The sequence below is a fragment of the Mercenaria mercenaria genome, chromosome 2 (genome assembly GCF_021730395.1).
Source record: "Mercenaria mercenaria strain notata chromosome 2, MADL_Memer_1, whole genome shotgun sequence".
In the NCBI taxonomy this organism is placed as follows: Eukaryota; Metazoa; Mollusca; class Bivalvia; order Venerida; family Veneridae; genus Mercenaria; species Mercenaria mercenaria.
The window spans coordinates 98,243,556-98,269,502 of record NC_069362.1 but is presented as its reverse complement, the minus strand read 5'-3'; the positions used below and the strand labels follow the sequence as shown (position 1 = coordinate 98,269,502).

The 25,947-nt window shown below is 34.8% G+C and overlaps 1 protein-coding gene across 1 annotated transcript; it reads right to left on the bottom strand.

The window, feature by feature from the left end:
• Positions 1 to 417: 417 nt before the first annotated feature.
• LOC123564676 (phospholipase-B 81-like) lies at positions 418 to 25,483 on the bottom strand. The gene is made up of 10 exons (XM_053537343.1): positions 25,342 to 25,483; positions 20,581 to 20,812; positions 18,938 to 19,169; positions 18,151 to 18,312; positions 12,318 to 12,462; positions 10,785 to 10,985; positions 9,850 to 9,990; positions 8,307 to 8,492; positions 6,341 to 6,447; positions 418 to 5,411 (listed from the first exon to the last, which is right to left on the bottom strand). The coding sequence occupies exons 1-10, from the start codon at positions 25,424 to 25,426 to the stop codon at positions 5,226 to 5,228; spliced, it is 1,677 nt and encodes a 558-aa protein (XP_053393318.1). The 5' UTR covers positions 25,427 to 25,483; the 3' UTR covers positions 418 to 5,225.
• Between the last annotated feature and the right edge of the window lie 464 nt (positions 25,484 to 25,947).

The following is a 25,947-nucleotide window of genomic DNA, read 5'->3' as shown; positions in this document are numbered from 1 at the left end:
AAGAAATAATGTGGACAAAGTCATTCTTGTATCTGACCTTTAGCATCTAAGTGTGACCTTGAACTTTGACCTAGGGACCTGGTTCTTGCACACGGCACACTGTCTAATGGTGGTAAATACGTTTGCCAAGTTACATCAAAATCCCTCCATACATGAAGAAATGCTCCGAACAGTCCTCTTTTTTTTGACCTCTAAGTGTGACCTTGACCTTAGACCTGGTTCTGGATCTTGCGCACGACACTCCGTCTCATGATGTTGAACATTTGTGCCAGGCTACATCAAAATCCCTCCACGCATGAAGAAGTAATGCTCTGGATAAAGATTGTGGACACCGCCCACCCAGGGTGTTCCCATTATATGTCTCGTCTTTCAGATGGGTGTATTAAAACGAGGCAAACAAAAAACAAAACACTATAATTAAACATTAATTCTGTATTGTATTTTATTAGTATAGAAATGGTAAAAAAATATCATGCAAATGAGATAAGGTTTTACTAATAAAACATCAGTAAAAACTACAACATATTTCATTTTGCCTAAATAAATACTACTGCTGTACTATTGAACAAGATATTTATACTGTGTCAATATTTATTTGGGTCTTACGGCGCACCAACACAGTATAGGTTATATGGCGCCAAACAGGACTACAAATTTTGGTTTCACATCTCATTTACATCGAAATAAAAACATGAGGTATGGAATCAAAATTTGCACACCTGCTGGAATCACAGAGTTACAGCAAAACCAAGTGTTAAGACCCTATCAGTCGCCTCTTATGATCATGCAAGGGTAAGGCGGTGGTTCCAATTCGTTTTATACACAGATCGTCCCAGAACCACATGGGGCTATATTGTGTCAAAACAAATAAAATACTAATACTGTACTTCTTACTGAAAGCTATAATTTCATGCTAAAATGTTACTACAGCTAGTACTTGTAATAATTCTAACAAAAGACAAACCTTTGTAAAAATGACTCCACTACTTTTTCAAGCCATGATTCATTTATAGATTACATTGTCACTGTTCTTTGAAAATCTTTGTAAATCTTTGATGTCACTTTTTGAGTGAAAACATTTATGCATGAATTTCAATGGCACTACTTTCTTAAATTCTTTGAGAAAACACCACAGATCAGTAGGCTGCTAAATTATCTTGTGAGAATATCCAGAATATTCTATGTTGGTACAGGTCAGTCTCAGAAAAAAATATGCAGGTCTTAATTGCATCTCCGGAGAACAATTCAAATGAATTATAAACTAACGCCAACAGTATACCGAACAATTCTGAACCTATATATGAAAGTAGCATTGTTGTTCCTTGTTGAATACAAAAGTTGAAACAACTGTTTTGAATGATTAAGCATTCAATCCACAAGAGTAATTTAATTAAGTCAGTCATGTCTGTTTTAATGAAAACATTTAAAAATCAAATTTACCTTCATGAGATATGTTACTTTTCCTTAAAAATCAATCAGTGTTTAAAATCCATTCATATTTTTACATTTTTAATGAATTACATTGTAATCCTTAACTTATGAGAGTGATTCAAATTCTGCATGTACTAATTCATGGAATCATGGTTACCCCCTTCATGGTTACAGAGAACTATAATGTCTGTAATAAACAGAGCAGAAATGACTAGAAATAATTGTGAATGGGCTCCTCAACAGATTTTCCAACAGTATAATAATAAAGTTTCAAATTTGTACTTTTCATATAAAAGTATTTTCAATGCAGCACGAATCTCATACTTCCTGACAGTTAAAATGTATTGGAATACTGATATCATTCTGCTTCTCATTTGCATCAAAGTACCATATTGAGTACAACATAAAATGCTGCACCAATTACTGTAATTTTATACTGATTAATTGATTAATATTTTATTGGTGTAAAATTATTGCAGAACTGGTATTTATTTAAGATATATTTTCAAATGAAAAATAGGAATATACTATACATGTATACATATATATATATATATATATTAAAAAAAATACAAACCTTTGGTTAAAACAACTCATTATAACAAAGCACAAAGCTAAATATAGCAACATTTTGGAATGCAAACATTTTTATTAAAACGTATAATGCATTTTTCTTACTAGAAAAATAGCCTTAGTCAAAAAATATAATGGAATTACAATGCTCCCTCACACCATTAAATTATCCAAACTGTTGCAGTATTTATGTATAATTCTAACATGGTCTCGTTTGTACTTCTATTAAACAAACAAGTCTGAAACTTTGATGTTACATACAAGAAAATCACAGTACGTCAAAGTTAAAACTTCCAACCATCAAACGGTACAAAGGAAACAACATAAAAACGGCAAATAGTTGGTGGATATCATCAAGAATGTAGATAATAATCACTGATATCATTTCATGATCAAAATAATATATCTCAAACAAAGATTTTCTCTTGATTAAAATGATTGTTTGTAATACAGATGCAAAGTATTACTTCAATTGGCTACACCTTCGTAGTATATCATTTCTTATTTAATAATATTGTATACATTGTCTAGTATATTAAAGGCACTGACCTCTAGATAGTATGACAGCAAAAAAAAAAAAAAAGAGAAAAAAATTAGATGTCAGGAAATTATTGCTATATTTCTTAAGAAGGCCTTGAAACTTAGTTACTGACAGATTATATATTATAGAAACACATGAGGTTTAGTTGTTTTTACTAACTGTTCCATACCAACTGGTCCTAGAGAAAAACTGCCTTAATTATAAAGCCTAATTATAAAGCCTTATATTTAAAAACGTTCTGTACATATTCTTGTGTTGTGTATTGGTCAAGAATGCAGGAAAAGTTTTACTGCCGCAGTGGCCTGGGTTCGATTCCTGACTGGGGCATGTTCTTTTTTCTTGTCCTGGCATTTTAACATAGTTTAGAAACAAGAACTCATGTTCTAATTTTCAAAATATGACCAAACTTCAATTTTAAAGAAAGATCACTTTGAGCCAAAATCGGAAGGTCAGTGCCTTTAACTGTAGTTTACTGATTTTTCACTATTATTATAAAGTCTATCTACAACCAAATCTTCAATCTTCTACATGTAAGTGATATACTGAAATAATCTCGTACAACATTTTATACAACAAAACACGTAGCATTGTAACACTTATTGCACTCATTTAAAATGAAGTAATACATATATTAAATTCATGTCAGATTCAAAACCTGTTTCAAAACTAAACCAAGAATCAGGAAGAAAATTACATGTTAAGAAACCTTTCAAAAATTAAATGTGGGTTCTTCAATCGGTGGACTGTGACTGTTAAAGGATTCTGACACGTAAGATAGTATAAGATTCATAATAACATGGACATAATTAATTTCCAACACCACAATGTGGATTGTTTTACCTCAAATAAGATTAGCATTTTCACTGGTCAAAAGGTGGTCAGGTGGTGATCCCCTATGCTTCAGTGGAGAGTCAGTAGATTTTCATGTCAATCTAGGTTAAAATAAGTGGTTGATAAAACCATGGAGGTAGTATAGACTATATACTACCTCCATGATAAAACAAATCACTCTCAGGGTTTATCAGTAATCCTCCATAGAAATACGTGGGGTTAGTATGATAAATATGGGAACTTGGGCCCTCCCCACTGACCCCACATATTTCTGTGAGGGTCACTAAGAAACCCAATAATTATACATATAACAAGAGCTTGTAGTACACAAAATGCCCCCCTTGATGCATTTAACTGCACAAGAAACAGAAATTATTTGGTCACTGTGCACTGAACGTTTGACATACTGACTTCAAATCAATAATTATGGGTCATAAGTGACCTTCGTATCAAATGTGATCTTAGACCAAAGCATTCTCTAGTTATTTGGCAAAAAAAGTTATACTGTTCTGGGTCAATGTGACCTTGACCTTTGACCTACTGACCTCAAAATCAATAGGGGTCATCTGCTGGTCAAGACCAACCTCCCTATCAACTTTCATGATCCTAAGCCCAAGCATTCTCAAGTTATCGTCCAGAAATGATTTAACTATTCCAGGTCACTGTGACCTTGACCTTTGACCTACTGATCTCCAAATCAATAGTATCCTCTACTGGTCATGATCATCCTCCCTATCAAGTTTCATGATCCTAGGCCCAAGCGTTCTTCGAGTTATCATCAGGAAATTATTTAACTGTTCTGGGTAACTGTGACCTTGACCTTTCACCTACTTGCCTCAAAATCAATAGGGGTCATTTGCTGGCCATGACCAACCTTCCTATCAACTTTCATGATCCTAGACCCAAGCGTTCTTGAGTTACCATCCGGAAACTGTTCAACTGTTTCGGGTCTCCGTGACCTTAACCTTTGATCTACTGACCTCAAATCAATAGGAGTCATCTGCTGGTCATGACCAACCTCCCTACCAACTTTCATGATCCTAAGCCCAAGTGTTCTAGAGTTATCATCTGGAAACGGATTGGTCTACGGACTGACCAACATACCGACCGACATCTTCGAAGGGGGGCATAATAATGTACTCCATATTGTACTAAACATTGACTAATAAAACTTTAATAGCCAAAGCATCATATGCAACTTGACATTTACAAAAACACTCAATGTCTAAGTGTGTTATTCATTTCAACCTCTCTTGTGAGCAACTTTATCAATTGTCATTACTATTTTGGGCAAGTAAGGCCTATACAACAATCATGTTAAAATATCAACAAAACAAAATCATAAGAGATTAACATTTCAGTAGGCGTACTTGTACACTGAAAACAGATTTGCAACTGTGTTCAGTGAACAATTTGATTGAGAGAGGTTAATTAGAAAATGTTGCAACTGCATAACAATTAAGGAAACAGGCAAAATAGAAGAGCAGAGCTTTCCTATCATCCACTTAAGCATAGTTCTCATAAGAGCCGCACCATGAGAAAACCAACATAGTGCGTTTGTGACCAGCATGGATCCAGACCAGCCTGCACATCCGCGCAGTCTGGTCAGTATCCATGCTGTTCGCTAACAGTTTCTCTAATTGCAATAGGCTTTAAAAGCAAACAGAATGGATCCTGACCAGACTGCATGGATGTGCAGGCTGGTCTGGATCCATGCTGGTCGCAAATGCACCATGTTGGTTTTCTCATGGCGCGGCCCATAAGAAGTATCAGTTCTGTAATTTAACTAAGTTATGATGAAAATTCGTGACATAGCTCTCTGAGATAAAGTGACATTGGCACTTCATATTTAAGAGTGCTTCTCTGGTGATTTGAGAGGTCTTGTCTGTATGAAGTCAAACTTGTATTCATTAGGAAGGCCTATATGTGACTGTTTGTACTCTGGGGTCCACTGGAAAGGGGGCAGTCCTGTCCCAAGGGTGGGGCCATTGATTATATCTGCAGTCATCTCTAAAGCCATTTTGTAGTTTGATACCTGTATAAAGAGAATAAATGTATTTTGTTTTCTATATCTTTCTTCTTGCACACCATGCATCAACACGAAAATTAAACAAAAGGATGAAGTAATGCCTTCTGACTTTGACATTGAAGTGCATTTTAATTGCAGATATATCCATTATTTGTATCCAGAACTGAAAGGTCATATATCACATCATGACTAAAATATCTCAGTGGGGAATCATTTGACTATTTTGATGCTGGATAGTGAAAAGGAGCATATCTGAAGAAACAAGAACAAAGATATAATGAAAGTGCATCAAACTCTAACTAACACTGATCACATGACTGTCTTACATCATGCGAGTGAAATAAATCCATTACATAACTTTTGGTATAAACACTAGTGTCATAAAGCTTCAGCACTGGTGTCTTCTATAGACTAGGAGACTTGGTGGAAATGACATGGTCTATAATACGTAACGAAAGAAGAAATTTCGATGTTTCATCAGGAAAAGGTAACATGTTACATGAGTGTCCATTCACACTGAATTTATCAAACTCACTAAATAAGATTATTAAATTGATAAAAGGCTCAATAAATTCAGTATGAATGGACACTCATGTAATATCCTCTAATTTTACTGTTTGATCCACATAATCCATAACATTGTTTTAAGCAAATTGCGACTTTCTTTATTTTGACAGATCCGCACAAAAACTATTCATCATTGTAAAGGTCTCCATGAATATTAATTGAATCTTTTTTTGATTTTTTAACTATTTTAAAAAATGTAATGTCAATGTTATGGACAAAACATATTTCTCATTGTAAAAATCAGGCAAAATCACATAACAAATTTTTACATATATACAATGTAGCTATGGCCAAAGATTGTACATGTATTCTGAAATTCCATTCAGAAAAGAGGTCATTTTGAAATCACTGATACTGAATATACTAACCTTGGTATCGTAACAACCAAATGGTCCAGGACTACCCTTTCTCAGATCACCACGGCAACAGATGGCATTGCAGGAATCTCCCTCAGAATATGGATCCTTTTTATAATCTATTAAAACAGTGTAACACATTGATTTTAATTAGATAATAAACATGTCCCAAACAAAATGGTGTGTGTGTTCGGGTTTAACATCTTTTTCAACAATTTTTCAGTCATATAAACGATGGTGTCTACTTGTAGCAGTAAGCACAAAGCCCAACTTTATAGTGCTGCCTCACTGGAATATCACACCGTAGACACGTGGCATGATATCCCACCAAGTCACATTATACTGACACTGGGCTGACCAGTCCTAGCACTATCTCCTTAATGCTGAGTGCCAAGCGAGGAAGCTGCTAGTACCATTTTTTACGTCTTTGGTATGACGCGGCCGGGGATAGAACCCACGACCTCCCGCACTCGAAGCGGATGATCTACCACTAGGCTACCGAGGAGACCCAATAAAGTCTGATCCTTAGTTCTGCCCTTAAACTTGGCACTAGGGAAATGTTGTTATGTGATGAGGAAAACGTGTTTCAAGTTATTTCAAAATCCTTTTGTGGATGACAAAGTTAAGGACTGGACAAGAAATAGGCACTATATAACTTGATCACCAATTGTGTCCTTTACAGAACTAAATATTTTTGGTAACATGTGATCACGTTATTGTGGAAATTATACCAAACTATTTTTTGATAGATGACAAATGTTACAAAATAGAAGCAAAATTTCAGACACATGAAAGACAGCACAGTCATACAAGGCTGTATCTATACACAACCTTATGGGGACATAAACAATTTATTGATTTTCTTTGTTGCAATTAACTGTTTTGTATAATAAACCCATTAATAATCATAATTATTTGGCTGAAAAATATTGTCCTTCATATAACAATTGTATGTCACTAAAACCTAATAAATGCTATGACAATATTCTACTGCAATAGACAACATATCACTGTATTTTGTTTAACTTACCATGGTATCCAAGTAAACAAATGAACCAATATATCCATAAAATCCTACCTTTGTCTTTGAGACACTGACATAATTTAAGTCATAAGGTGACTTTTCTAGCTTGTTATAGTGGGGGAAGACCCTGTGTGTGCTACCTATATACCAAGTTTGAAGTCAATATCATTAATGGTTATAAAGTTACGCCCTGGACATGAGTTATGACACACTGATAGATGCACGCATATAATACATGCCGTTTTTCGAAAACAGGCGTATAGAAAGCATAAAATTCCATGAAGTATCACACTGTATCTAAGAGAACCTACTACTGTATCTTATGCAAATCAACGTATCTCACAAATTCTACATTTTGGTCTTTAAGAATCTCTCTTCCACTGTATCTTATACAGTCAACCATCGTATCTCATAAAACATACATCTTCAAACTTAAAGCAATATAAAATTGACAATCTGTTTCTCATACATTGTAGCATGTTATTTTGAACCTTACAATAATTCTTAGACATATAGCCTCACACTGTACCTTGTAAAACCTCCACCTGGATCTTATAACAGCTGCTACTGTATCATATTAACCCTTAGCCTGCTAAATTTCTAAAATGAACTGGTCTATTATTCAGTTTGGGCAGTACCATTCATTAGTAGAAGGGGTTTTCACTGAAAATTTACTGACTGAACAGTGAACAGTGCAGACCATGATCAGACTGCAAGGATGTGCAGGCTGATCTTGGTCTGCACTGGTCGCAAAGGCAGACTAACTCGCCGCTAGTAGGCTGAAGGTTAAGTCTACTTTTGCATCTCATAAAAACTACCATTGTATCTTATAAAACTACCATGATTGTATCTTATAATAAAAACTCCAATTATAGTATTTTTGTCATAAAAACTTCCACTGTATCTACTGTATCTTCAAAACAGTACAATAGTTAGTGTATCTTACAAACCTACCATTGTATCTCATGATATTTTTCATTGTTGGCATATCTACAACCTTTCCCTCATCGCGACGGAAAATCTTCGCTCTCGGAGCAAGCTGATAGGAGAAATCGGTTCCATGTTTCTTCACAAAATCTGGATACCCACTCATGTTGTATACTTTCTCGAAGTATGGTACATTATAGGAGGGCCAATAACCTGAAATATAGTTCATCAAGTTGAGTGTAACAAACAGAAGAAATAATGCTATGTAAACATTACTAAATAAAGCTTATTTAGGTGTTATGAGAAGCATAATTTTCAACGGTATATATAGGCATAGTTAGTAACAAGAAACATGACAATGCTAAGAAATCAGGTTTTCAGTGTCTGCAGAAACCATTTTTCTACTTTAAAAAACGTGCCCTTGACCTAAGTGATCAAAATACAATCCCAACCTTTGTCTCAATAAAGGCTAACTACGTGCAAAGTTTGGTGACAATAGGTGTATACAATCTAGAGATATTGAATGGAAACCATTTACTAGTTTTAGGAACAAGGACCTTGACCAATAGGCCAATTATCCCACTGTGCTACAGTGGAATTTTCAAAGGATGTAGATTCAGTAAGTTATCTCATTCCTAACTAAAGTTATTAAGCAGAAACCATTATTCTAATTTCAGTAACAGTGGCCTTGACCTTGACCTGAGTGACCCAAAATACTTTCCCAACCTGTGTCTTCGATAAAGTTATTTGCTGACAACAGGTCAACCCAAACCATTTTTCTAGTTTTAGTAAGTTAAACATTGAATCTGAATACAATCCAAAGCCACTTGTTATACTACATGTTTGGTGATAATAAGTCAGTCCTACCAGAAACCACTTTTTTGATGATCATCATGAATTGTTTTCTATACTTAGTAACTGTGACCTTAACCTTGTATACAATATTACAAAAGATACAATAGACCAGTGTTTTAGCCCACTGTACCAAGGTGGAATTTTTCTAAGTATGCAGATCAATTAAGTTATGTGGACTTTTGAACCTGACCCCACTGAACCCATATAATATCCTAACCTTGGTACCTATCAGTCAAGTTTAATTTCAATACAGCAATCCAAACTAAAGTTACTGAGCAGAAACTATTTTCAGTTACAGTGACTTTGACCTTGACTCCACTGAACTCAAGTGCAACCCCAAGTTTGGTCTTACCATAAGCAACCAATAGGTCAAATTTCATTTCAATATCCCAACCCAAACTAAAGTCAGTGACCAGATATGACCAGTCTGATGCTGTCCATCAGCTGGAGCAATGACATACCCCATTCTAATAACCAGTTTTATTTTTTTAAATCTGCGTTAAAATCTTAGATTATGTGTCTAGCACCTGTGAACTGTACAATGTGCAATTTTTGAAATTTTAAATGAATAATGCTTCTTTAGAATATTATAATCCTCATACAGAGTCATTCGCTCTCAAATCATATTTCTCTTAATCTCCATGCATGGTGAAACAAAGCCAGTAATTCATTTGTGTACATGTACATTATAAACCAATACTTATTCGATACATACCAGTTCTCAATATGGGAGTAGCATCACCATACTCGACGAGTCCCGGGATCTGTTCAACAATCCAGAGAGCATCATCATGTATGGTTTTCTCTAATTCTATCTTTCTCAGGTCCAATATCATGTACTGATTATTGTATGTTCCTAAAAATAAGTATCTTCAAATAAATAAATATCCACTAATCACACATAATACTTTACACTATATTTTGCAACATTTCATCTTGCAGCTTGACCAATGAAAGTCAAGAAATATACAAAAGAAAAAAAGAGAGACATCAATTTTCATTCCACTTTATGCAAAAAATCAGAACTTGATAAACAATGAAAAAGTAGATCAGCAAAGTTGAATCACTTACAGTGGATGATATACAGTGAGTGATATGAATTTTACGTCACTGATAAAACACAGTATTTCATCAATTAGCATAATATGAATGAAATATATGAATGGTTACCATGGTAAAACTTATGACTGATCAGCTTTGACTGCTGAGCTAAACAGTTATCAGTTTTCTACTCTAAATAACAGAATGTGGTTCAAGTTCAAAAATATATGGCCACAAGTAGTAAAATGGAAACTGTCAAAAACAAAATTTGAATTACTTCCGTTTACCAATGAAAGAAAAAAAAAACAAAAAGCCAAAAAATACTGTAAATCTAGAAATGCATTTGATGACAATATATTTTGCATTTTTCACCCGATTTACATTCAAGAGTCTATTAATATTCATGTCTCAATAGTGATTTCATAGCATCATACATGTATTTGCTAGTGATGATTTTGGGACTATTTGTGAGTATACTTTCCTCACTAAGAAGCACAAAATAATATCTACGTGTTCAGTATTCTATTGTATTCTTGGTATATTTATTGATTGTTGACATAAAACCTGTTAACCCTTCTTGGCATAGATGACATCTGAATTTTTACCAACCTGAATTATTCTCTGCAAATATGGCTGCCCATTCTTTGCCTCCATGTGCCAACATGTGTGCCAGGCGGACCCTGTGCCAGGCAAGGAGTGACTGTGAGGTGACCTGAGAGTACAGTGAGGTGTTGAACACGTTGTTGGTAGTCTGTAGCATCACAAGTCCACTACTCATCAGGTAAAAGTCATCCAGTGACTCCAAAAACCCTACAGGTAAAGCAGAAAATATCTTCTTTCAGAGTTTGTCAGTTAAAAAAGGTAAAGTGTTTGTTTATTATAGTGTCACTCATCTGGAAAGGGTAGGTCATTTTGACTTATAAGATGTATTTCCACACATGTGACAGAGTTGGATATTAAATTCTTTTAACTTTCATTCTTTTCCAAGAATTTCTCTTTGTCTTGTCCTTCTGCTTCAAAACTTTTTAAGGTGGGGGCAATTACAGTTTGACTTTCTTAACCCTTAGCCTGCTAAATTTCTATTATGGACTGGTCCATCTTCCAATTTGGGCAGTACCATTTATCATTTGAAGGGGTGTTTACTAAAAATTTACTGACTGAATAGCGAAGAGTGCAGACCATGATCAGACTGCACGGATGTGCAGGCTGATCTTGGTCTGCACTGGTCGCAAAGGCAGAATCACTTGCCGCCAGCAGGCTAATGGTTAATCATTCTTAGTCTACTTTATCTATGTTTTCTGAATACAATTTCTTCAGGCTGTCTGCTGGTAATATATTTAAAACTTGTTCAGTCTTAATTAAGCAACATTTTATGACATTTTTCACTTTTCATATATCACTGTTAGAATTTAAATAAAGGAACAAAAAGACCCATTAATATGATTATATACTGTCAGATCCCTGTTGCAAAAAATTAATGTACATTTTATTGAGTTTTATAAATTTTGTTATTATCCCTCTTTAATATGAAATTACTCAAAAAGCTGAGAATTTCTTTTCATTTCACTGTAATTTCTAGATTTACATTTACATTAAATTTTGATAGATACCTGTACATTCCAACAATCTGAACCCAAAAACTATCTCAAACTTCTTACATCATTCATTTCCAATCTATCTTAGTTTCGCAACCAAGTTAGCAAAAGCGAAGTAACTGTAATAATAATTTTCTAACTTTGTTTTGTTTTTGTTGGATTTAACGTTGATACAATTACAGGTCATATGGTGACTTTACAGTTTTGATGGTAGTGGAAGACCCAAGGTGCACCTCCATGTATTATTTTATTATGAATGTGCACCTGGGTAAAACCACCGACCTTCTGTAAGCCAGCTTGATGGCTTCCTCACATGAAGAATTCAATGCCCCAAGTGAGACTTGAACCAACATTGGTGAGGGGCAAGTGATTTGAAGTCAGCTACCTTAACCACTCGGCCACTGAGACCCCCTAATAATTTTTCAAACTTGCATTTCTAATGAATCTCAACTAAATATACAGTAATACATGCAAATCTTTTTGCTAATTAATGCATGTTTATCTAAAGATTTAAAATAAATCAGTTATACATTAGGTACATTTTTACCTGGATAACTGGAGAACGATATCTGTTTGGCGGCAGTGTCCGGATCATCTACATTGAAATCGTAATGTTTGTATATTCTCATTGTAGCTTGATAGATAAACCAACTAGAGTGGGACATAAAAACATCCTCGTAGGCTCCGAGAACCTGAAACAAAATCAAAGAATAAAGATGTCAACATTGTATGAAGCATACCCTCTTAAAATGCTTGACAGTGTTATAAATAAAGTCTACAACAGGACTGTAACTCAAGAAAAATAACCTGATATGAAACTCCTGAAAACATGCATATGGCTACTTTATGTTGATGATGCATACCAAGTTCCATTAGAAATGGATAAAAACTGAAGGAGCTGAGTACACAAAATTCATATGTACATCTAGTTGCAATATTGTTCAGTCAAATGCAGTCAAAAAGAGGGAATAACTCCAAAAATAATGAAGGGACATTAAAGTCCCAGAAACATGTGCATGTCCGATACATGTTGATGATGCTTACCAAGTTTTATTTAAATTGGATGGAAATTGTAAGAGGGGTTGAGTACACAAGGAACAGATGTAGTTGTAATCTGGCTAAGTCAAAAGAGAGGCATAACTCAAAAAATAATAATTGGACATGGAAGTCCCAATAGTATGCACATGCCCACGTCATGTTGAGAATATATACCAAGTTTCATATTGTATTGGGAAACTGCGTGAGGAGTTGAGTACACAAAAAGAGTGACAGATGGAATTTCTGATGGTACAGAAGTTACATGGCTACTCCTTTGTTGTTCTCTCTATTGTTTTTATAACTAAGTAAAAGAATTTCTGCCACATAAAATGGTATGAATAGAACTAATATTATATACTGTTCTCCTAGCTACATATCTATCCTACTGTATGTACAAATGGACAGACAGACAGATTGACAGTTCCAACACTATAATATTATGCCTCCTGTGTCTTCAAAAATGGGGGCATAATAATGAAAAACTTTTAGTATTATATACAAGAATGAATTTTTCAACAGACAGCAGAAATGTTTACTTGTTAAACAAGAGCTGTCTGTAAGACAGCCAATGCTCGCCTATTCGAAATATTGTCCCAGAAGCAGGAAAATATTACCCAAAATGTTAAAATATCAAAAGAGTTTTAAGTAATAGCTGTATGTACTTGCACGCAAAACTTTAACCAGAATTTTCTAAGTACGACAGGGGGCATAATTTGCCCAAAATGCAAGGTCAGAGTTACGGGACTTGATACTATCAACTAGTTTTATAACCCCGAAGACACGTGAAGTTTCAATTCAATATCTGCATTAGTTTTGGAGATAGTAACTTGCATGTAAAACTTTAAACAGGATTGGTAATTGATCTAGAAAAAGAACAAGAGCTGTCCGTAAGACAGCACGCTCCACTATTCAGGGATTTGACAGTGAAATGAATATATGTCTCAATAAGAGACCTCTACTTTAAAAGGAAGATACACCATGGGGCATAATTCTGTCAAGAACACAAATTAGAGTTATTGGGATTGTTACAACACACGCAGATGATGATGGTAAAGATATATTTTGAGTTTCAAGTCATTATCTTAAATAGTACCAAAGTTATGTCCAGAAAACGAAGTTTGTTAAAAAATTTAAGTATAAAAGGGGCATAATTTGGTCAAAAATACAAATAAGAGTTATGGGATTGTTACCACACATGCACATGATGATGATAAAGATACATTTTAAGTTTCAAGTCTTTATCTTATATTGCATTAAAGTAATATCCAGAAAGCGAAGATTTCAAAAAAAGTTTAAGTACAAAGGGGCATTATTCTGTCAAAAATACAATTACAGTTATGGGGTTTGTAACCACATATGCAGATGATGATTATAAAGAAATATTTTTAATTTCAAGTCATTATCTTTTAAAGTACCAAAGATATGTCTATAAACGAAGCTTACGAAAAAATTTAACATGAAAATAATTCCAAGTATAACAACCTTGTGACCTTGACCTTGGGTATAATGGGCCAGCCGTGTACATACTGTGTTTGTATGCTGGACAATGTTTATGTGAACTTACAGTATGACATAAGCAATAGTAACAAGATATAGACAGAAATACAAAGGTTGCTGAAAACTTTAACCTTAAAAATAACCTAAGTATAACACCTTGGTGACCTTGACCTTGGATAAAATGGGCCCAGCCCCTGTACATACTTCGTTTGTATGCTGGACAATGTTTATGTAAAGTTACAGTAAGATATAAGCAATAGTAACAAAGATATGACAGAAAACAAAGGTTGCCAAAAAACTTTAACCTTAAAAATAACCTAAGTATAACACCTTGGTGACCTTGACTTGGTTAATGGCTCAGCCTTAATAAATCTTTGTTTGTATACTGGACATGTATTGTTATGTGAGTTACAGTAAGATATAAGCAATATTAACAAAGATATGACAGAAAAACAAAGGTTGCTGAATTAAGTATAACAGCTTGGTGACCTTGACTTTGGGTATAATGGGCTCAGCCCCAACACATATATTGTTTATACACTGGACAATGTTTATATATAGTTACAGTAAGATATAAGCAATAGTAACAAAGATATGAAAGAAAAACAAAGGTTGCCGAAAAACTTTAACCAAGAAGGGTCACGCCGACGCGGACGCGAGTAGAATAGCCCCCCTATTCTCCGAATAGTGGAGCTAAAAGATAAGTTTCAAATCTATATGCCTTTTAGTAATAGCTGTATGTACTTGCACGCAAAACTTTAACCAGGATTTTCCAAAAGGGGGCATAATTTGGCCAAATTGCAGGTCAGAGTTATGGGACTTGATGCTATTCAACTAGTTCTTATAACCCCGAATATCTGTGAAGTTTCAATTCATTACTGCATTAGTTACTGGAGTAGTAACTTGCATGTAAAACTTTAAACAGGATTTTCTAAGTCCAAAAGGGGGCATAATTTGCTCAAAATACATGTCAGAGTTATGGAACTTGACCCAGTGAGGTTATTAATTGACTTAGAAAAAGAAATCAAAGGCCTGAATGGCCTGAGTCGGCTAATGATTGATGTACTGACAGTATAGTCTACCAGTTTCATTTGTTTTTAGTTTTTTTTTCTTAAAATTTCATAACACAGCTCGATATATTACCCAAAATATTATATCGGATCGATTACACTTTTCTCCAGTTTAGAACAATATATTTTACAAATTGTGATGTACGAAGACATTTGAGCAGCATTAGCAGTATTATGACATTGAAGTTACGGTTAAATTACCTCTTATTTAAATCTTTTCATAAAAAGTTGTTTCGTTTCGCCAAACATAGACGATCTACTTTCGATTTCAAAAACTACAAGAAATACTATTTAATGTTTCTCGATTTGTTTATTTCTCGAAATTAAAGAATTAAATCATTTTTAATACTGTAGTAAACTAAACAAACCAGTAAGAGCTTCTTCTTCCGATAATTTATCCGTTACTGACTGCAAACATTCATGTGTGTGTGTAGAAACCCACGCAAGTTTATGAAATCATACGATGCAGTATACGTTCAATGTGGAGAATTAAGGCTGAATTCGGGTATCGGCTATGTTACTAACGCATCCAGACGATTCAGATTTTGTTTTTAAAAAGTCATTGTGTGCATTTCTGTAATTTTATATACGTTTAGAAATTATTAGACATGCGTATTTGCATTATTTCTATACGTAATTTACGCTAATACGCATCTTATCTGGAGCCCTGTGGAACTATTTTTTGTCTTTCGCTGGATGTTACGCAAGCTTTGTAAGCCTGCGCAATTCATAAAATGCACATTTATGCTTAATGAGTTACATTCGAGTATTGCACAATTACAAGTCATAAATATGACAGATTACATCGTATATTGGTCATAGCAAAGGGAATTCACGCAACTTAACTTCATTCTTGCAGTGAACTGTTTGAAGTTTGAGAAATCTAATGGAACTACATCGCTTCACTGTGTTATTTGGTCCATTTAGACTTAGAGAATCGCTGGATAGCAAGGACTCGTCAAAACGATTACATCGTTTAGCCGACTCAAAAATCAGTTTCAAAGCTACAAATGTATATGCCTTTAAATGATAGCTGTATGTACTTGCATGTAAAACTTTAACCAAGGTGTGACGCCAACGCTAGGGTGAGTAGAATAGCTAGACTATTCTCTGAATAGTCGAGCTAACAAGAGCACCGCCTTGCGGGTGCTGACGCTCATCTGATTTTTTTTGGTGTAATAGAAATATTGTCCTACCCATGATTTTCTAAGTCTAAAAAGGGCCATCATTCTTGCAAAAAGCAGGATAGAGTTATGTTTCTTGATGTACAGTGTCCACTTATGATGGTGAAAAACTGTTGCAAGTTTTAAAGCAATAGCTTTGATAGTTTATGAGAAAAGTTGACTTAAACATAATACTCAACCAAGAAAATGATTTTCTAAGTCCAAAAGGGGCAATAATTATTGCAAAAAGCAGGATGGAGTTACGCTGCTTCCTGTAAAGGGTCAGCTTATGATGGTGAACAAGTGTTGCAAGTTTCAAAGCAATAGCTTTCATAGTTTAAGAGAAAAAGTTGACCTAAACATAAAACTTAACCAAGAAATCTGATATTTTCTAAGTCCAAAAGGGGCCATAAATCTTGCAAAAAGCAGGACAGAGTTATGTTTCTTGCTGTACAGGGTCAACTTATGATGGTGAACAAGTGTTGCAAGTTTTAAAGCAATAGCTTTGATAGTTTAGGATAAAAGCTGACCTAAACATAAAACTTAACCAAGAAAACTGATTTTCTAAGTCCAAAAGGGGCAATAAATCTTGCAAAAAGCAAAATGGAGTTATGTTTCTTGATGTACAGGGTCTGCTTATGATGGTGAACAAGTATTCCAAGTTTTTGGAGAAAAGTTGACCTAAACATAAAACTTAACCAAGAAATCTGATATTTTCTAAGTACAAAAGGGGCCATAAATCTTGCAAAAAGCAAGATGGAGTTACGTTTCTTGCTAAACAGGGTCAGCTTATGATGGTGAACAAGTATTCCAAGTTTCAAAGCAATAGCTTTGATAGTTTAGGAGAAAAGCTGACCTAAACATAAAACTTAACCAGGCAACGCCGACGCAGACGCCGACGCCGACAACCGCTCAAGTGATGACAATAACTCATCATTTTTTTTCAAAAAATCAGATGAGCTAAAAATGATGCAAGGCATATCTAATTCTTTTTAACTGTCCTGGTAAAATCTAAATATTCATACTGAATTATTCTGCATGCATATGGAGCAATCCCAAGTAATAATTGAAAGGTTCACAAGCCTTAACTATCACTCAGGAACATACTGTAATGCATAGGTAGAACAACAGCCTTCTGATTCAAGAATTACAAAATTAATTCCCTTGACAGTGTTACAATGAACCGTGCAAAAGACAAGTACATGTATGCTTTCAGAAACAGTTTTCAACACAGTTCAATATAAAGTTGTGAAAGTTTCTCATAACATACAATGGTAAACTAAATTCATTTCATGATTATTCAAAGAATAATGTATTCTGTTTCACCATTTTGATGTTTATGCAGGAATTTGTGAGCAGGGAAACAGGACTGCTTTTGTTAAGTACAAATTATTATTCACATCTTTAACAATATTTGCCTGTTTTTGTTCAGTTTTCTTTTCCAGCACACTTATGCAGTTTGATGCTATGACATAATTATTGTGATGTATCAAGTGATTGTGTTGCATAATACACACATGTAACACACAGTTTCTGTCTTCTTTGTTTCATAGGAAAATAAATCGGGATATGTTAGAATGCATAATACATTTCTATTTGTGTTGTTTGTTACCTTAACTAATGCTGAACATCTTCCACTCTTTGCTATAAAGGACACAGCTTCCTCGGTGGTCATTCTGTCAAAGTCAGGTATACTCTTGGGATTCACAGCATTTATAAGATCCAACATATCTCCATTACCATTCAACACTTGAAAGGCATACAGACTCAGTTTCTGGAAAACAATATAAAATGCAAAACAAGTTTGCCCAGCTCATAAGTTTAAACAAAGAAAACAAACCATACTACAAACCAAATTAATTTCATAAATAAGATAAAATGAGCCATGTCATGAGAAAACCAACATAGTGCGTTTGCGTCCAGCATGGATCCAGACCAGCCTGCGCATCCGCGCTGTCTGGTCAAGATCCATGCTGTTCGCTTTCAAAGCCTATTGCAATTAGAGAAACCATTAGCAAACAGCATGGATCCTAACCAGACTGTGTGGATGCGCAGGCTGGTCTGGATCCATGCTGGTTACAAACATTTATGTTGGTTTTCTCATGGCACGGCTCAAATAATACACCAGAAAGATTAATCAAGGAACAAAATACTGAAAATTTACACAGAATAATCACTGAGTTTAAACCTTATCTTAAAGCTATTACAAAAAATAGAAAAATCCATTTTAAAAATTGTGAGTGCTTTCATATTACCTGCACAGTTTGTTGAAGTTTCTAGTTCAGGTATGCAAGATGTATTTCCTTACAATATTAAGGGTCAAAGTGAAAAAAGTCTAAACACATATATTAAGGAAGCAAACAGTTTTCAGTAACTTTCACCATTCGACTTAGACTTACCATATCATCAGGAGCAATATCTCCATAACCTTTTACCAAACCATCATATTGTGACAGTATATAAGCCATATGTCGCCAGTATGGACTGTCAGGTACATTGTTCTTGATCATTTTCCTCATGTATATATCCTGATCAAGGAAGAATGCCTTTACAGCCTTTTCTGCCTCTGTGTTGTTACCTAGCTTTGTCTTGAAGTAGTCGTTCAGATTTTGGAAATGTTGAAATATTCTCCTGTAACAATAGAAGTTGTACAGTATCTGGAGAAAGTTCCAACAGTATCACAAATAAAGTTTTATTTACTATAATAATCAACACACAGTTGAACTTTGTTCACTCTTACTCTACAGGACCAGCAAACTTTGTTCTAGTTTTTGGTAATACAAGCCATCAAAAATTATACATAATAAAGGCATTTTGCTGTGACCTGACGATGAGCTCGAGCAAAGAATGGCGTATGAATTATCTGAGTATGAGTGAATAAAGTTCAACTGTATGTGTATTGTCTTAATAACCTGTATAAAACATGGATAAAATTTCTGATGGCTGAGGTATCATTATTTTATGGACTGAATTTATAAATTTCAATCTTGTGGCACACTGATGCAGTAGTAGAGACCCGCAAACCTGATCAAGTGGTTTTGGGTTTGAAACTCTGTATGAGCCAATTTGACTGTAGCCTGCACAATCCCTTACCAAGTCCTGAAAAATCACCAGAAATTTCGGAAGCATGAAGTGTGTAAACTACAAATGGTGTTAAATACTTAGGCTTAATTAAACTATCAATTGCAGGTTACTTAATCAGCCTAACCTTGATCTTTTATCACATATAAAGTACATGTACTAACAACATGTCATATATAAACTTACAAACTTATAAACTTTCTTACAGCAAACAGATAGAAGATAAATGATATTCAACAAAGAATTTTTGATGGGAATATCAAAATATAAGCTTTTGTAGAATTTTACAGATGTCATGAAAACCAGCCCTGCACTGTAAAATCCCATACTTAAGTTAGTTGGGTCTATTTTCTTTTCACTAATCAGCAAGAAGTAACCTCTCAACTTATGGCCAAGTATCAGTGAAGCAGAAATACAGCAACAGCAAAACAGCACCATGGTAAAATGTTAACTTGTCAACATTAGTGTCAACAACCAGAAAAAACTGTTTGCAGACACTGTACTGAGCTATTATTTATACCTTTCTTTGTGAGTTTTATAAATAATTCTCATGGAAAGCGAGTTGCCTTTCTCTCAATACTTTGATGAAAATCCTGCTATTATTACAAAAAGAAAAGGCCCCAAAAATTTGGCAAAAAACACCCTGGAAGGTAGCCATTTTTCTTGACAATATATTAAGAAGTATCATATTAAGAATAAGATTATTGAACAGTACTTCATAAAAGAAGAAAATGTTTAGACATGTCAATTGTTAACCTTTAGCCAAGTGATTCTACCTTTGCGACCAGTGCAGACCAAGATCAGCCTGCATGTTTGTGCAGGCTGATGGTCTGCATTGTTCCCTAATCAGTCAGTAAATTATTAGAGAACATTCCTTTGAATAAGAAGTGGTACTGCCCAAACTGAATGATGGACCAGCCCATTTTAGAAATTTAGCAGGCTAAATGTTAAATGACTATACTTTTGTGTAAGTATTCCTTCCAAGTAGCCAGCTGCAAACATAAGGTCAGTGTTCTCTGCCTTCTTGCTGCCCCTGCCTGCTGTGATGTTGAGAATTCCCCAGCCTGTTTCTGCCAGGGTATCATTGTATACACCATAGGCTGTGGCCGACTCAATGTCAAGGACGTCTAACTTGTAGGTACATTGACGGTCCTGGCAATATACACTGGCTGTCTGGAACACACCATGGGCACCTGTAAAATAAAAAGAAAAGCTACCTATTGAATAACAGAATATTAACAACAGCTGTCAGAGAAGAGTCAGTTCACATGACTATTTCAATGCTGGAGAGTGAAATATATGGCATATCTGAGAAGCTACAAATGCATATCACAGGAGTGATTATTATACCTCCAGTGCATAATACTGCATTGTCAGAGGAAACAAAAGATTTGTGTTAAGTTTCTGAACTGACAAGGTAATTCAAATAAGTAGAAAACTTGGTGATATGGGTGTCCCCCAACTTCATCTATCATAGAAAAAAATGTCAGGCACACAGAACTACACTTCATGGACCATGTAATATATGATGTTTAGGATATGTTGTACAACAATTATAAAGTATTTATCAAATCCATCAATTTATTTTGGTGTTTGTTTTTTTTCTGCTGAGATTTTAAAACATAATTCATCAAATGGTTTGATACTCTTGATTATCTTTTTTACATACCATTTATTTTACAATGAACTATTAAACTGGCACAGAACGGTATATTTAACAGGTGTTCCTCAGCATTTAACATTTCGAAAGAAAATGTAACCATATTTCGAAAGAAAATGTAAACAATCAAATAATGATGATATCTTTGAAGCATTTATATTATAAGATTCATGTCTTAGTTGAAAATTGATTAAATCTTAGCTGATACTTTATTTGCAACAGAAGTAAAGACATAAATAACACACAATATTTGGGGAAATAAGAGGTTTGTACTCTTGACAATTCCTAACAGGCTTCTCTAGAGATACGGATCTGCACATTGTACCTCTATATAGGATCAGATTCTAGAGGTAACCTAATTAGGATCTATACCAGTAGAGAATTAAAAAAAACGAGAGCAAATTTTTGAAATCATCGTCTGTTACTGATAGATATATTGAAGTATCATCACTTCTGATATCATTTTCAGTATTCATATCTATAAACAGACCTTTAGAAAGCGCCACATGGATCTGTCACTAGACTTACAAAGTCTGTTAAAATCAAAAAATCTGTAATAGTATTAATTTCTCTCTTCATACTGACACAGATATTTTCTCAGAAAACCATTTTCTCTCTAGGCTCATCTCAAAGAGACAGAAGCAAGAGAAATTATTCTAAATTTTTTCAGAAAGTGCTGTCAGAGAGGATTGATTTTATGGCCAGGTGCTTAACATTTAATGACTCTAACGATAAGCTACAATAGATGAGAGAGATGTTTTTACCAGACCCCTACTAGGGCCTAGTCTTGTATTTGTACTTGTATTGGTCTTGTAGAATCTTCTTGAGTTCTAGTACTTGTCTTCTACATCAGTTAATGTATTCTATCCATTTAATGTCAATCTTCAGGTGTTAAGTTATTTTGAACAATTGAGTCAATATGATGGTTGATTAATAAATGTTAGTGGTACCAAATCTAGTATCACCATGATGTCTATCCAACCGAGTTTTGAATTGTAATACATTTGTAGCATTGACGATATTGTCTGGCAAACTGTTCCACTTATCTATTGTTCGAACACAAAATGATCTTAAAGAGACGCTTTCAAACACCTGGGTTTAAACAACTTTTTATTATGACCTCTGGTCTGACTGTCAGCAATTCAAACATACCATCCATAGGAATGTCATCAATATTTTTAATAATTTTAAAAATTTGTATTAAATCCATACGGTGTCTTCTATATAACAATGTGGACAATTTCAAATCTTTATCTGTCTTCATAACAAAGATTTTTTTTAATGTAATATTTTCATTTTCTTTTTAACAATATATCCTTAAGATAGAAAAAAAAATTAAAAAAGAAAGAAAAAAAAAATTGCCGATAGTGCGGAGCAAACCCACGGCCCTGCCCAAAAATAGGTTTTCAGTACCAGCGCCTGTACTCTCTTGGCCACCACTGCAGTTGACTTAGGCAGTAAGTATTTTTATTTTAACCACTACCGATATCGTCTGTGTCACGGCTCTGTGTAGTAAATCTGACATCAAGCTGGGATCTATTCTCCTATTCCTTGGACAGGAAATTCGTGTTAACATTGTGAAGTAGCCTGTTCCCCTATATTCTCGCGGTACTAGTGACAATAAATACAATAAGCAAGCAAATAAAAATATAACAGTTAATTCGTATAATACATAATTTCAAATAATTCATTATCTATCAAAACATACAAGTTTTGACACAAAATATAATCAAATTACTCCCAACAATCACGTGTCAACATGTACACTTTCTACCATTTTGAATTTGTATGTCCTTGGTATTTTCGCGTTAAAGATGTTGTTGTTGTAGAATTATTGATAGGCTACATACCACTATATTTGGCAATTTCCGGTACACTGAAGAATACCGTGTCTGTTTGTAAAAGTAACAGTTTAATTATATCAATACTGGTAAAATTATGTGAAATGTTCTATACCCAGTACTTGACATTTTACTCATTCAGACAGTCCGTACACCAGAAAGAGCTGTCCGTTCTCAGAACCCTGACCTTTGAACCTTTGAACGTGGCCACTAAATCCAGTCTGTTTCGGAAATTATGGTAACAAGGTGGAAATTAAAGGGAAGCGGGGCGTTGTGGGCTCGTCATTCATCTGAATCGGTCCTATTTATAACAGACAACGTAAACAAAACATTGGCAAAAAACGTTGTTTACAAGAGAAAAAACTTTTTCCAGTGATTGGAAAAAAGCCACCGTAGCCCCCGTTTTTAAAAAAGGTTCCAAGTCTAAACCTAGTAACTATCGCCCAATTTCCCTAACTTGCATTGCTTCCAAACTCCTTGAACACATTGTTGTTTCCAATCTTATGACCTACTTTGACAAGCATAAGCTACTTAGCCAGTTCCAGCACGGCTTTAAATCAGGTCACAGTTGTGAGACTCAGCTCATTTATTTCACTCAGGAACTTTACAATAACACTGAACAGGGTCAACAAACAGATGTTATTGTCATGGACTTCTCCAAGGCGTTTGACAAGGTCGATCACATTAGACTAATTTATAAACTACATAGCCTTGGTGTCAACCCACAAATTACCAAATGGGTCAAATCTTTCCTGTCCAACCGCTCCCAGAAAGTCGCTGTTGATGGTCATTTTTCCAGTGAACTTCCTGTACTGTCTGGAGTTCCCCAGGGGTCTGTTCTTGGGCCATGTCTCTTCCTGGTATATATCAATGACTTACCAGATTCCGTCAAATGTAACACAAGAATGTTTGCAGATGACACCATAATATACCTTACCATCAACTCCATTTCAGATAGTATATCTCTGCAACAAGACCTCATTAGCTTAGAAACCTGGGAGAAGACATGGTCCATGGAGTTCAACCCGGACAAGTGTGAAGTCCTTAGAATTTTTAGAAAGAAAAATCCTGTAGTCTACCCCTACAAACTTCACAACATAGAGTTAAAAACTTGTGAGGCAGCTAAATACTTAGGCATAACCATTTCCAAAGATCTAAACTGGTCCAAACACATTGACAATATCACTTCCAAAGCAACTTCCACTCTTCGCTTCATACAACGAAATGTCAAAACTGATAATAAAAAGGTCAAAATTGCTGCCTATAACACCTATGTCCGCCCTCAACTTGAGTACTGTTCAAGCGTCTGGCATCCGTGGCAAAAAACACTCACTAGCAAAGTCGAAAATGTCCAAAGGTCAGCTGCTAGGTACGTCATGTATGACTACAGTTACACCAGTAGTGTTACACAAATGCTGAAAACCTTAGAATGGAATACACTCCAATATAGAAGGTTACACAATTCATTAGTAATGTTTTATAAAATAAGGACCCGGACAGTTGCAGTCGACCAATCTCATCTTATTCCAACTAGAAACCTAAATTACTTAATCCCCATGTCTAATATGAGAGAATTTTAAGTATTTCAACTATTTTGAAAGTATATTCACCAAAATTATATGTATTCTGGATAAATTGATTAAAATTTGAACTGAAAATGAAAGTAGGCTGTTAGTAAACCATGTCCAGATTGTGCTGCAGTGCCAAACGGAAATAACGCGAAATTACCAATTGACGCGAGAATACCGCGGACGACTATACGTTGTCTTGTGTTTTATGTATTCTGGATAAACTGATTAAAATTTGAACTGAAAATGAAAGTAGGCTGTTAGTAAACCATGTCCAGATTGGGCTGCAGTGCTAAACGGAAATAACGCGAAATTACCATTGACGCGAGAATATCGCGGACGACTTTAAGTTTTCTTGTGTTTTTTCTGAGCATTAATAGAATATGGGAATTCTTGAACATGTTGAAATGGTAACAGAAGTTGTGTATGATCGAGACATGTGCTCAGTTTGTTTTAAAAAAAGAAAATATATTGACTGAGGGTTGTCAGGGGCGGACTGGGATGGGGAGGGAGGGGTGCTGACCCCCAACAGCCCGTCAGACTGTGGGGACTACCAGCGACTTCAGCTTTAAAATCAGCCTACCATGCAGACAACCAAACGTTTTCTTTACGATGAACAAATAATAAATAAAAACGCACATGAAACCACTTACCAGACAGAAAGCATAAAAAGAAATAAAAGAATCTGAAAAGAAAATTGAATTTCTTCGTGGCAGCCTGACTTATGGGAGCCGCCATTTTTTAATCATATGATATCACATGTCACATGACTTTAACTTTCATACCAATTTATGTCGAACTTTCGCGCTCTAGTTGCTCGGTACCGACACTGACGGGGCACTCACATACTTAATGCTTTAATTCTATTAACATGTATTTTGTTAAATTGTTTGTTTTTATTGCAACAAAATTCAAATTAAATTTTTAACAACATTTGTTAACAGGTGTCATTTTTTGAGTTGTAAATTACATGATTATTAATGATTCTACTTAGAATCTACGTCTTTAATTAGTACAAATGAGGAAATATACACTTTTCATTTTCAGTTGATACTAGTAAAATATATATTTGCAGCGTTTCAACTGACGACATAGCTGCAATATATTTTGATTACCTCCAGTTTCTTTTCTTGATTTGATACAATAAGAAGGTATACACGGTATATATCACGGTAATAGCAACACCAAGGGTAATATTTTAGGAAGTAAATAAATCATCCCTTTATTTTCAGTATAAGTTGATAAGCATGCTTTCTGCA